We start from the raw sequence: 12,687 nt of genomic DNA, 5'->3' as shown, positions 1-12,687 counted from the left end.
ACCAGCCCAGCCTGTGGTTAAATACTTGGCAATTAACAAGGTCTAATTATAGCGTGTATGGTTTCCAAGGTAACACGGTCACTCCTGCCCAGGCTGGGAAGATTGAAAAGGACCCCGGCGAGGCTGCAGTAATGGTGTGGCCTCTAGATTAATGCCATCGAAGTGCTTTATGATTGACTGGGTTTTTGCGCCATTCATCCCAAGCCCTGTTTAATGACAGCAGCAAAAATGAAAGTAAACAACATTAGAATAGAAGCCAGAAAGTCTCTGGACAACTTCTGGAGGCAGTGATGAGCACATGAGGAGGGATGAGTATATTCAGTTGCTTGTATTTTTCCCCTTCTATCAGTTTAGTCCAGAATAAGGTGGGGAAAGAGCAGGAGATGACCTTGAAGGGCTTTTGAAAAATAATAGCCAGCAGCAGTGCACACTGGAATGCTCTTCCTTAGCGCTCACATGGATCTTACTGTTCAAGTTCACCTGTTCTCACTTTGTCAGGTGAGGCCTGAAGTGACATTTATTGAGTGCTTACTGTGTGCTGGGAACTCGCTCCTAGATTTTCTTGCCCTTTGGACCTAAATGCAAAGGTTCCACACTCTGTAATTTTTTTTTTTTTAGGGCAGGTTTCCTAATGTCTGGAATCTGAGGGACTTAGCCTGGACCAATAGTTTTAACTTCTGAAGGGTGACAACCCCTTGCAGAATCTGGTGAAAACTTGGAACTATCTTCCCAGAAAAAAAGTACACACATATATTTTTTAAAAATTACATTCACTTTCCAGGGCACCACAGACCTCCTCAAGAAGGTGATTTCTTAAGACTTTGCCAGCACCAACTGGGAATTGCTGGGTCCCAGGAGGACCTTGGGGGTGGGGGAAGGGAGCCTTTTTCATTGTTTAGAGTGGCTTCCTGCAGAATGAGGTATTTGAAGAGGGAGGTTTTGTTGTTCCTGGCATTTTTTACTAACTGCCCTGTGCGTGCATTTAGGAGGAAAAAAAAGAAACCACGCTGAGAAAAATAAATAGGGAATGAATGGCATCTGGAGTATGAACTGTTTTCTTCTCATTCTTTACTGTCGTGGCCCTTCAAAAGGAGGCGGAGGTGTAATTATAACCTGAGCAGCACGTATAGGAACCCGTGAGGCAGGCAGATACTCTCTTTTGGACTTGTTCTACTCTTATTATCTGGGAATTTGGGATAAAATTTAAAGTTTTGGTGAACTTGAGAGTGTCAGAAGGTTCTAGGGACTATATCGCGAGTGGAAATAACATACTCTTTACCGCTGCTTAGCTTCTAATTCCGAACACTTTTCCTAACCCAACCCCAGTGGCCCATGGCCAAGAAGTTGTAATCTCATCAGGAGGGAATATCTGTAGGGTTTTATTTGAAACCTAAATATTTAATTTCTTTCTTTTTTTTTTTTTTTTTTTCATTCTCTGCTTAGGTGTTGAAAAATCTCTAGAGCTTTGGAAAGCTGAATGGACTAAACATGAAGAGCTTGAAAGCCAAGTTCAGGAAGAGCGACGTAAGTACGCGGTGGCTCACCGTCTGTCGGCTCCTCGATCCCTGTCCTGGGGCTGCAGGACGGCTCTCCACTCCCACCGCGATAAGGCACTGGGTTCACCAACTGCAGGGCCCAGAAGCACTCTGGGCCTCCGCTCAAGGTGGCTTTTGTGAATGGCATGTTCTCGGTTCTTCTCTGTTGGTGTGAACAGCTTTTGAAAATGACTTCTGTAGTCCTGGGGTCTGTGCCTTGTAGAGAAAGAAACAGTCAAATCAAACATCTTAAAAAAAAGACTCAGTAAAAATCTCAGCATTTCTAAAGTCCCCTGAATCTGATTCAGAATGTCGTTTTTAGAGGAAGCCAGTCTCGTGAGAGTAGTTAAGGAATTACATATTAGCTTGGTTCATCTTTGGCTTTAGGAAACTTTTTTTTTTTTTTCTTTAACTCTCTGTTAAGGCTATTGTGGTAAAACAACAGTATCTCTTGCTGCCTGCACCTTGACTCCCCCTGAATTCCAGGCATTCTTACTCATTTGTTATCCATCATACAAGATTTTGGATCGGAGGAACCAGTTATGATGTGGGGATTGTGAAACAAAAGTCTCCCAGAGGAGAAACTGGAGAGAAATAGCATAGCAGGATTATACACGTGCTATCTTAACACAAGGTCACCTTCTAAACCCTGCTGGGACTCTAGTCTTGTCCTAGCTGCTCTCCAGATGCTTTGGGCAGAATTGTTGAATGGGAGAAATTCATGGCAGGATGTCAGATGGGAGCCCAGATATGTCAGCCCTCATCCGGGGCTCGCTTGGCTCTCCTTTAACATGAGGCAATTAAAGGTGAACCTGGATTTTATTGTTTCGCCATGAATTATATGGCAGGTTGACACACCCCGTTTTTAGAATAAATGGAGGCTGCGACTTTTATGGCTAACATGTTGTATGCGCACACCTCCTTTTGGCTGAAGCTTATCTTTTGAGACTGCATCATGACATGTGACGTACTGCCCTGATAAGGCCCAGACTAGTCGAGACGCTTGTGGCATGGTTGCAAATTTTTGTCTCGCTTCGCGGTTAGAGCTAGAAAGGGATTTTAGGAAAAAGTTGGGTTTTTACCTTCTCATTCTTGAGGTAAGTTAAGTGGAGCTCAGAAAATGTGAAGTGACTTGGCCGGAGGCATCCAGTTTGCCTTTGGCCACTGAGAGCCTTGGTCATCTGACTTGCCCCTTGCCCCTGCTGCTTCCCTGAGAAACCCCCTTCAGCCTCCCCATCTGCTGGCCCTATGATACCCCAGCCAGCAGAGCTCCTGTGGCTTTCAGTGAAGAATGAAAAGTCAAGGAGATGGAGAGCGGATATGGGCTTGCACATCGTGTGACCAGGTTAACAAATGTCTTTTCCATTCTGGGGGAATTTGGGTAGCTTCCATTTATACAAGCTGAGATTATTTTAGCAAAATTTAATCAGTCTAGAGTTCTGGGATATATGAACAGGGGCAGGGGGAAGTGACACACACATAAACTTTTGGCTTAAAAATTGAAAACTGGCGGCAGGAGGGACGGTGTTGCAGGAATCTAGATTTTTAAATAAAAATGGAACTATTTCCGAGATTAAAAAAACCACAAGAATAACACTGTTAAAAGCTGCTGGGATTTGGCAACAGGAAGACTGTACTTTTTGGAAGTTGGTGCTGAGAGAAGATTAACGTTAGAGGAGCAGCTTGGGCGCCTAGAGCGAAGATTGTTATCACAGGGCCAGACAGTATCGAATGGCTTTTGATATTTGATGAGAATATCAGATTTTGGGTCCATTTGTCAGTTTGTCCGTCAGCCACGTGATAATAACTAGCCGTGAGGAAGGGTTTACTCTGCGTCAGGTACTATGCCAAGCTCATCGTGTGAAATTCATTGAATCTTACCAGATACCTTAGGTGGTAGGTATTACCACTAGACCCATTTTACAGATAGAGAAATGGAGACCTGGGGAGGTATGGTAACTTGTCTGGGTTCTCAGAGCTCAACTTTGTAACATCCGTTTTTCTGCCATGGCAGCCCAATTGCAGAGCACAGTTTTCCTGAAAGGAAATCTGGATGGAGATTTGACTTTGGAAACCGTCTAATCCAGGCAGGAGCTCGAAAGAGTGACTTTGGATCTAGGTTGGTGACGTTGGGCAAGTCTCTTACCTTCCTGGTCCTCAGGTTCCTCCCCTGAAAAGTGGAGAGAATCATGTGAGCCTTGCAAAGTTGTCGTGGAGGTTAAACGTGCTGATGTATGTAAAACACACAGCCTAGGGCCTGGCACTCAGGAGATGCTTGGTAAATACGGACTCCTTTCTCTTTTTTTTTTTTTTTTTTAAAGATTTTATTTATTTGAGAGAGAGAGACAGCCAGCGAGAGCGGGAACACAGGCAGGGAGAGTGGGAGAGGAAGAAGCAGGCTCCCAGCCGGCAAGCCTGATGTGGGGCTCGATCCCAGGACTCCGGGATCACGCCCTGAGCCGAGGGCAGATGCTTAACGACTGTGCCACTCAGGCGCCCCTGGACTCCTTTCTCTTAATCTGAAACCCCTGATAAAAAATAGGGTTGGGAAGGTGTCTATGGTCTGGAGGGCAGAATAATCTGGTAACAGTTGCTGCCTCTGAGGAGGGAAGTGGGGCAGGTGGAGGAGGTAGGCTTGCTTTTCAATGTGTGCCTTTTGGTTTGAATTTTTTGGTATGCGCACATACATGTCACATACATGTCACTTATTACGTGAAAAACAAGTTTTAAATGGTTTATATTTAGTTAAATGAGCCGAACTGGAATCTTCTTTACCTGAAGTGAGTGGTCTCTTTCAAAGAGCGAGCCTAAACCATCAACCATCACTTTTTCCGCTTGTCTTTGTGTGAGGCTGAAGGGAAAAGACGGAAGAAAGGGCTCTTTGTATTTCTGGGAGGTAAGAAAGAAGAGGGACCGCAGATCATGTTTGTGCTTTCATAAAGAGAAGGCAGGTGACCCGCTGGTATGATCACATTGCAGCCAGCCTCTTCCTGGGAGGTCTGCAGCCAGATCCGTTTGAGGCCATTGAGAGCAAAACCCAGGAGGGAGAAAGGACAAGAGTGGCCCAACGGAGGCCCCCGTGGATGGCCGCAAGGTCACTCTGCTCCTGCAGGACCATGATGCATATAGGGATTTAATCCAAGTGTCCTTCCTGGAACACTTGAGTCAGATGGCCACCGAGTGAAGAGCAGGTGCATGTGAGTATCAGGGGGATGAGCCCGCCTCTCTGGGTTGTGTTTAGCTACTGTCACTGTCCAGCTGCTTTAACCCGCATGCGTACTCGGGAGCCTGCAATAACCCACAGAGGCCGGCGAGAATTATGGAGCGGAACACTTGCCCTTCAGCGGATGATGGTTTTCAGTTCACGTGTGTAACTTGATCTTGGGCATCCTTAAACTTGGGTTCGATACTAGAGAGCACAGAGGGGAAATGTGAGGTATGATTCCTGTCTTGAAGCAGCTCACACACCAAGACGGGAGGAGAAGAATTACATGCAGGAAATAACAAAGGCAAAATACAAACCATATATAATATAGGGAGTACAGGGGGCCTTCCACAATGATGATACAACGAGTTGTTAAATTGCAGCATCTGGGTGACCAGTGCCATCAGTTTTCAGAGGGGTGGGATCGCTGGAAATGGAAGGAATTGGGGGAGCTTTACAGAGGGGGAGCTTCTTCCCGGGCCTTGAGGGTTTGGAACAGTGTTTGGGAGCGCAGGGGAGGGCAGTGCTGGTGAGCCAGCCTCAGAGCACAGTGCGAGGCTCCCTTTCAAAAACTTGCCCTTGGGGCGCCTGGGTGGCATAGCGGTTCAGCGTCTGCCTTCGGCTCAGGGCGTGATCCCGGCGTTCCGGGATCGAGCCCCACATCAGGCTCCTCCGCTGTGAGCCTGCTTCTTCCTCTCCCACTCCCCCTGCTTGTGTTCCCTCTCTCGCTGGCTCTCTCTATCTCTGTCAAATAAATAAATAAAATCTTAAAAAAAAAAAACAAAAACAAACTTGCCCTTGACATGCAAAGCAGTCATACTTCAAGAGCCCAGCAGAGAGCCCATGGCATGGCTGAGTCTTTTAATAAAAACACTATAAATTTTCACTCTCGTTTTAAAAATGGATATACTTCACTTTTATGCTTATAAAACGAGCACAGGGTTTTAAATCCTCATTATTTATATCTTTTATGTCTTGAGTTTGAAAGTGGCTTCTTTACCTCTTTAAATATTTGCAGCGACCAGTACGTGGTCCCACATGGACAAATGAGCTGTCATCGTGAGAAATGTGGCCAAGAAGGTTGGGATTTCCCTTTGTTAATAAAACACACAGGCTTCTGGAATTTCTTTGTAAATGCCAATTTTTAGTGCCTTGAGTGAAATGGGTGGAGGCTGAGGGATGGGAAATGAGGTTGAAAGATCTTTGTAACAAATCTTGAGAAATGCCTCTCCAACATGATTGAGGCCTTCAAAGTTTACATTGTGGGCGTGTGTTTAATTTTATGAAAGATTTGTTCCCAATTATGTTTTTCATTGTAATAAGGAAGCAGCGGACATTCCATTAAAAAAAAAAATCAAGGCAGCGTGTTCAAAATGGCTGGCTCCATGAGAAATTAAATTGGTGGTATTTTTTCAGGTAGCAGCTACTAACGATTGCAGTTTTCAGCCAAAGAAATGCACACACTCCGTGAATCTTGAGGAACCAGACACATCCTGCTCAGACAGGAGTTTGAATTTGTTGCCCGTTGAGAGAACTGTTCTTAGGAAGGTCAATAATCCACATCTCTGCCAAGGTATTTTTTTCAAGGAGTTTGTGGTCATTTATAGTACGGTTTTACAGATGCCCGAGTCTCCCTTCCCCACCACACACACACACACACACGCACACGTACACACGCACACGCACACACACAATGGGAATACTTAAAATCCAACTCTCTCTGTTGACAGAAGAACCTTGGCCAAATCTATTGTAAAGCTAAGCCTCTTTTTTTAGTAGATATAATGTCAAAAATACATCGGAGAGGACCTTTTCGGGTGGAGATATGAGACCCTTGCAAACTTGTGGAGAGAAATTCGGTCAGGTTTGTGTCATACTACATATTTTCCAGGTCTTGTCAGCCCTTCTGAATGGGGAATCTTCCTGCTGCCCCATTTCAGCTTGTGTTAGTGTCCTGGGGTTGCTGTAAACACAGACCCAGTATCTTGAACCACTGAAATGTATCGCCTCCTGGTTCTGGAGGCTACGAGTTTGAGTTCAAGGTGTCGGCAGGGCTGGTTCTTGGGAGGGCTGCGAAGTCGAATCTGTTCTGAGCCTCTCCTGGCTCCTTGTGGTTTTCTGGCAATCGCTGGCTTATAGACACAGCATCTGTTCTCCACTTTCCTCTTCACATGGCGCTCTCCCCGTATGCGTGTCTCTGTCCAGATTTCCCCTTTTTATAAGGACTCAGCTCTGTTGGATTAGGGCCCACCCTACTGACCTCATTTTAGCTTGATTACCTACCTCTGTAAAGACCCCATCTCCAGATCGGGTCCTATTCTAAGGTGCCTCAGACTTCAACTTATCAGTTCTGGTGGGGAGTTAGGAAAGTGGGGGACAGTGGGACACGTTTCAACCCAAAGCATACCTCTTTGCTTTTCCCCAAGAGAAGTTTCTCTGAAGCTTTGCTGCCCTCCCACCCCAGCCAGCCTTTGTACACATGACTTCAGTGCCATAGTTTCTTGTGGATTATTTTCAGTGTCTAATAGAGGGAGGCCAGAGTATCCCGTTTTTAAAAATCTGCCTAACACATAATATGAATTGCAAGAGTAAACATGTGTGGATCCATGACCTCCTACAACAGAAATAAGGAGCAGAGTTCTCCTTTATCAAACACTTGCTACATGCCAGCCACTGTCCCAAGCCCTTCACCTGCTCTTTATCGGGTAATGCTTACCAAACTTTTCCCAGTAAAGACCATTTTTATAATAACATTTTACAGAGGATGAAATTAAGGTCAAGGGAAGTTAAATAGCGTGCCCCAAGTCACACATTTGATGAATGGCAGAGAGATCTGAACCCCGGTTTTTCTTGCCACCAGAGTTTGTGCTGTCAGCCGCTGCACACACTTGCTGACCCAGAGCATTCTCCTTCCTAAATTCCAAAGCTTGAAACTGCATGGGATAAATTCTGTTCTGTTGCCCCAAGCACAAAGACCCAGGCGATGATTTTGCTGCATACGAACGCTGTCTATAGTGGCAGAGCTCACCAACGTTAGGGGNNNTCCTGTGGCAGAGGGGAGGATCTGGGAGAATCTTGGGTTGTTTGCTTCCTGGGAGGCAGATACACTTCGGCCTTAACTTTTAAAGCAAGAGAGAACAGATGCTACTTCTGGTCTTCTACTGGATCCAATTAAAAATGTCTATATCTCAAAACAGGTGTATTTCTAAATAGAGCCTCTTTGCTGGCTACCTAGATCACAGCCTCATTCTAGCTCTCCCAGACTCTCACTCCAGGAAATCTTGGTTAAACCTGATCCATTCCAGATGCAGCTGGAGACGATTATGAAACTCAGAACCTGGCCCCTAAACTGGGGGAAATCTGAGTCTACATAAGCAGTGAATCGGGCAGGTTATTACTTCTTATCACTGTTCTGAATGAATTACGTAATGATTTGGAGCTCTTGCTGACCTCGATGTTGTTTGTGTGACGAATTCTCATATGTAACTTCTCCTTGGGAGTGAGAGAGGAATTGCCTCTAGATTCATCCCATGGTGCTTTTCAGTTGAGTTTCCACCCAAAGAGCTTGGCTGTATACAGGTGGTTATTTTCACTTCTATGGCACTCGGTGTCCACATTAGCTAAAGGCCCAACGTATCTATAAAGATGAGGTGACTAGCCTTGACTTTCCTTTTGAGTTCCTACCTCCTTTTAAAAAAACAAGGAAAGTCCGCATGTTGTGATCAACTTGATTGCCCAATTCTTAGGGTGGTTTTTATTGCATTAATGAAAAATATTTTAACTTTTTGGGAAGTACTGTCTGAAAGGATTTCATTTTTATTTTCTTGGGAAGCCAAATGCTCTGATGGTCTCTACCTCCTGCTTTTTCCCCTGGGCTGCCCCGTAGGCTGGGGAATGAGGAGATTGATAATGTGGGACTAGAACCAGAAAAAGTCCGAGGAACCACATGTTGCCCTTGGATGGGTTTATTCTGAGATGTATTTCCCAATGCTGACGATGTTGCTATGGCAACTTTTCAAACTGGGGCTACTTTTTTGGTGGGTTTTTCGTAGGAGTCAGTGAATTCATGGTGCTGTCCATTCTTTGAAGGGTTGTTTCGCAACTGAGAAGCTCCAGGGTCCTTCTGTGAAGGCCAGTGGACATTTTTTATGGTATGGGATAAGCTGTTATAACAAAATACCCTGAAATCAAATGTGATAGAAGTTGTTTTCTTCAAGTTTCAAGTACTCCAGGGCCAACAGGATAGCTGTGCTCCATAGATTCATCCAGGGACCCAGATCTTTCTATTATGTCCTTTTTGCTACCCTCCAGAGCTACACCGTATTGCAGTAGCTAGTTGCCACACATGGCTCTTGGTCATTTGAGATGTGGCTGGTCCAAATTGAGAAATTCTGTGACTATAAAATATACACCAGACTTCAAAGGTATAGCACCAGAAAAAGAATGTAAAATATCTCCTTAATTTTTTTTTCATAATTCTGTGACTGAAGTTCTAATATTCTGGTCATATTGGATTAAGTTACTATATTAACATTCATGTCACCTCTTCCTTTTTGTTTTTTAAATATGGCTCCCAGAAACTTGAAAGTGTCGCATTGTAATTCTTCTGGACAGAGCTGGTCTAGGGTGCTGTCCATGTTGCATATTTTTCTGAATCCTGAAGACTTGAGTAGAGCGAGAATGGAGCACAAGCATTTTCCTTTTTAAAGGCTATGACCCTGGAGGTGCACAAATCGTTGCCCTCCCATGGAACCGACTGGAGCGGAATCACATGCCCCTGCCTAGCTGCAAGGGAAGCAGGGACTATTTCTTCTAGCCGGCAGCCACAAAACCAGCTAAATCCAGAGAGGTGGGTCGAACAGACACTGGAGAAGATGAACTCAGTGCCATGGTTGAGTTGCCTGCCTCCACCGCCCCCCCCCAAAAGATTTATCGAAATCCTAACATGCAGTGCCTCAGAATGTGACCTTTTTGGAAATAGGATCTCTACAGAGGTAATCAAATTATTTTTAAAAATGAGGTCATTAGGGTAGGCTGTAATCCAGTATGACCGGCGTCCTAATAAAAAGCAGAAATTTGGACACAGAGCCAGACATGTAGAGAGGGAAAACCGGGAAGGACACTAGGAGAACACCGTGAGACTGTGAAGCAGGGACGTGGATGACGTACGTAAAAGCCGAGGAATGCCAGAGGTTGGCTGCAAACCGCCTGAAGTGAGGAGAGAGGCATGAACAGGCCTCAGAAGGAGCCAGTCCTGCCGACCTCTTGATGTCTGGCCTCCGGAATGTAAGACAATACATTGCTGCTGTTTTAGCCATCCAGTCTGGGGTACTCTCTTGTGGCAGCCCTAGAAAACGAAGCTACTTGGCCACGGGCAAGTTGCACGGTGAATCTCATTTGGGAGTTGGATGAGAAAGGTGTGCCAAATGTTCTTCGTTTTGATTCTTTTTACCCCAGAAGGAAATAGTGGTTGCTACTTGCCAATTCCCCATTGTCCTATTGGTGCAAGACTGTTGCAACATGCGGTTTCAGTGAAATTAAATGCCTTTTCCGGGTTAGAAATGAAAACTGACCAGAGCATTACCAGCTGGTGACATTAGGTTATCAATCAGACTTATTCTTTTGAGTCTAATCATATGTCCAGTGACCTGCCTTGATAAGATAGGGGATTAACGGGGGCCTGATTAAGTATACTATTTTGCAGCCAGCATTTTGGGATTGCTTACACAGCTAGGAACTGTCAAGACCTGATCCACACCTTCATAGGAAAGTTTGGGAATGAGGTCAGCTTACAATTACCCGTTATAAACTCAGTTTTAGGTTACACTGAGTGCGTGCATTCAGTCAACTTGCAGTTTATGAAACGGAAAGCTGAGGATTCTTGATCAGTTTCCTCTAACCGTATGTGCCGCTTTGACTCTCAAACTGTGGGACTTAGAATTCTGAGCAGAACTTGAGATTTGTTCCCCAAGAACTTAAAGTAGTGGCATTTCTATTTCCCAGGCATATAGTTTTCTTGATATAACCTAAGATCATATTTTTTTTTCTGCAGCTGCATTCCCCTCTTGATTCCTATCTGGTTTATTTTTTATTCTTTTCTACTACTTTTGCTTGTAAAGCCCTATCTTTGTCTTCATGGGCTTGTTCTGTTGGTTATTCGAACCCAAATTCAGGGCACGGTATTTATCCCAGTTAAAATTTATTTTGTTTGATAAATCCTTTGCTCTAGTTTTTGCATCATTTTAAATTCTGATTCTTGTAATCACACTGAGTCATCTACAAACTTGGTAAGCATGCCTCTTTAAGTCATTAAAGTATTGAACAGCTCTGCCTTCAGAGATACAGATCTATATAGGTATATAGTTATATTTTATATATCCAAATAATGTGGATTTAGGCATTGTCCATTGTCCATTTGGAAGGATGTCAATTTGTGTGTGTGTGTGTACATGTATACACAGTGCTGTATATCTATGTGATGACTATTGACCTCCTTCCAAATGGATAATGCCTTAGTCCATATTCCGTGGGTTGTAGCCGACCCATTGTACTCTTTCTCAGTCCTGTTTTCTATTTCGTCCCAGTTTTATTTCTTACTGCCTATGTGATACTGGGTGAGTTATATAATCTCTCTGATCTTTGGTTTTCTTATCTGTAAACCAGGGTGATGCCAGCCCCTCCCTTAGCATCGTCATGAGAATTAGGTTAAACTCTGGCACGTAGTAAATTCTCAGTAAATGGTTGCTGAAGTTATCGGCTACCCCAGCGCCTGGTAGCAGTCAGGTCTTCAGTAGTATGTGATGAATGGTTTCAGAAGATGACTCTCCACACACCACCAGGACTCATGTGCGTGAAACAGATAGAGCTGTGCAAGGCTTGTGTCCTTCACAAGGACATCAGGCGTGCCGGTGATAAATCCCATAGGAGTTTCACAGAGGAGGTGAATTTGGGGTTGGGCTTCTTGATCGCGTAGGTTAGGATTACCAGAGGAAACCAGTACTGCTGGGGAGGGGGGTGCTAACCGAGGAGGAAGACGAGCGTGGACAAAGAACAGGAAATCAAGTCAGATGACAGGAGGGATGGACTGCACAGCATTGAAAGCTGGGGGTGAGTGGGTGAAACTGAAGACTGGGGCTTAATGAAGATTGCATTTGGGGCGGAAGGACAATGGGGGTTTGAGAGACCAACCAGAGGAAAGGGCCAGGACCAGGGCGAGGCTGGGGTGGGGGCTGCTACGAGGGGTGGGGAGGGATGTGGTGCTTTGTGTGGGTGTAGACGAAGAGCAGGGAGGAAATCTGGATTCCTGTTCCTACACCAGGGCCACACCCTGTTCTGGGCATGCCAGCCAAGTGTAAGTGACCCTCATCTCCTGAGAAATCTGGTGTGGGCTTATTATTGTACTTGCATTTCACCATGCAATTTGGTGGGAAGAGATGGCAGGAAACTTTAAAAAAAAAATCTGCTTGATTAAAAAAAGGACTATTTACTTAACATTAAAATGTACTTCTGTGCCAGATTATCTGAGCAATTTAGCAAGTTGTAATTTATTCCTCTTTATTAGGGAATGGCCATTCTTATCCCCATTTTACAGATGAGAAAACTGACCTAGTAACTTGCTGTGTTAGTACCAAAGTAGTAGCAGTGGAGCTCTCAAGCAGTGAAGATGCATTGTTTTCACAGTTCTGGGGGTTGGACGGGTGAGCTGGAGGTGTGAGGAGGTGTGAGGCTTGAGGGAGACGCCGTTCCATGCCCCTCTCCGTGCTTCTGGTGGCTTGCTGGCAGGCTTTGGTATTCTTGGGCCTTCATCTTCCCGTGGGGTACTCCCCGTGTGGGTCTGTCTGTCCACATGTCTGTTTTTTAGGACAGCCGTCCTGTTGGGTTAGGAGCCCACCTCTCTCCAGAATGACTTCATCTTAACTGGTTACACCTGCTGCGACCTTGTTTCTA

General features: G+C 45.0%; 1 protein-coding gene across 1 annotated transcript in view; it reads left to right on the top strand.

The window, feature by feature from the left end:
• Positions 1 to 1,153: 1,153 nt before the first annotated feature.
• RAI14 (retinoic acid induced 14) overlaps positions 1,154 to 12,687 on the top strand; it is a 113,829-nt gene continuing 102,295 nt past the window's right edge. Inside the window, exon 1 of the mRNA XM_008692656.1 lies at positions 1,154 to 1,524. Coding sequence (XP_008690878.1) covers positions 1,489 to 1,524 — 36 coding nt within the window. The 5' untranslated portion in view covers positions 1,154 to 1,488. The remainder of the gene's footprint in view (positions 1,525 to 12,687) is intronic.

Source organism: Ursus maritimus, unplaced genomic scaffold, assembly GCF_017311325.1.
Source record: "Ursus maritimus isolate PB19 unplaced genomic scaffold, ASM1731132v1 scaffold_15, whole genome shotgun sequence".
Classification (NCBI taxonomy): Eukaryota; Metazoa; Chordata; class Mammalia; order Carnivora; family Ursidae; genus Ursus; species Ursus maritimus.
This window is presented reverse-complemented; position numbering and strand designations above follow the sequence as displayed.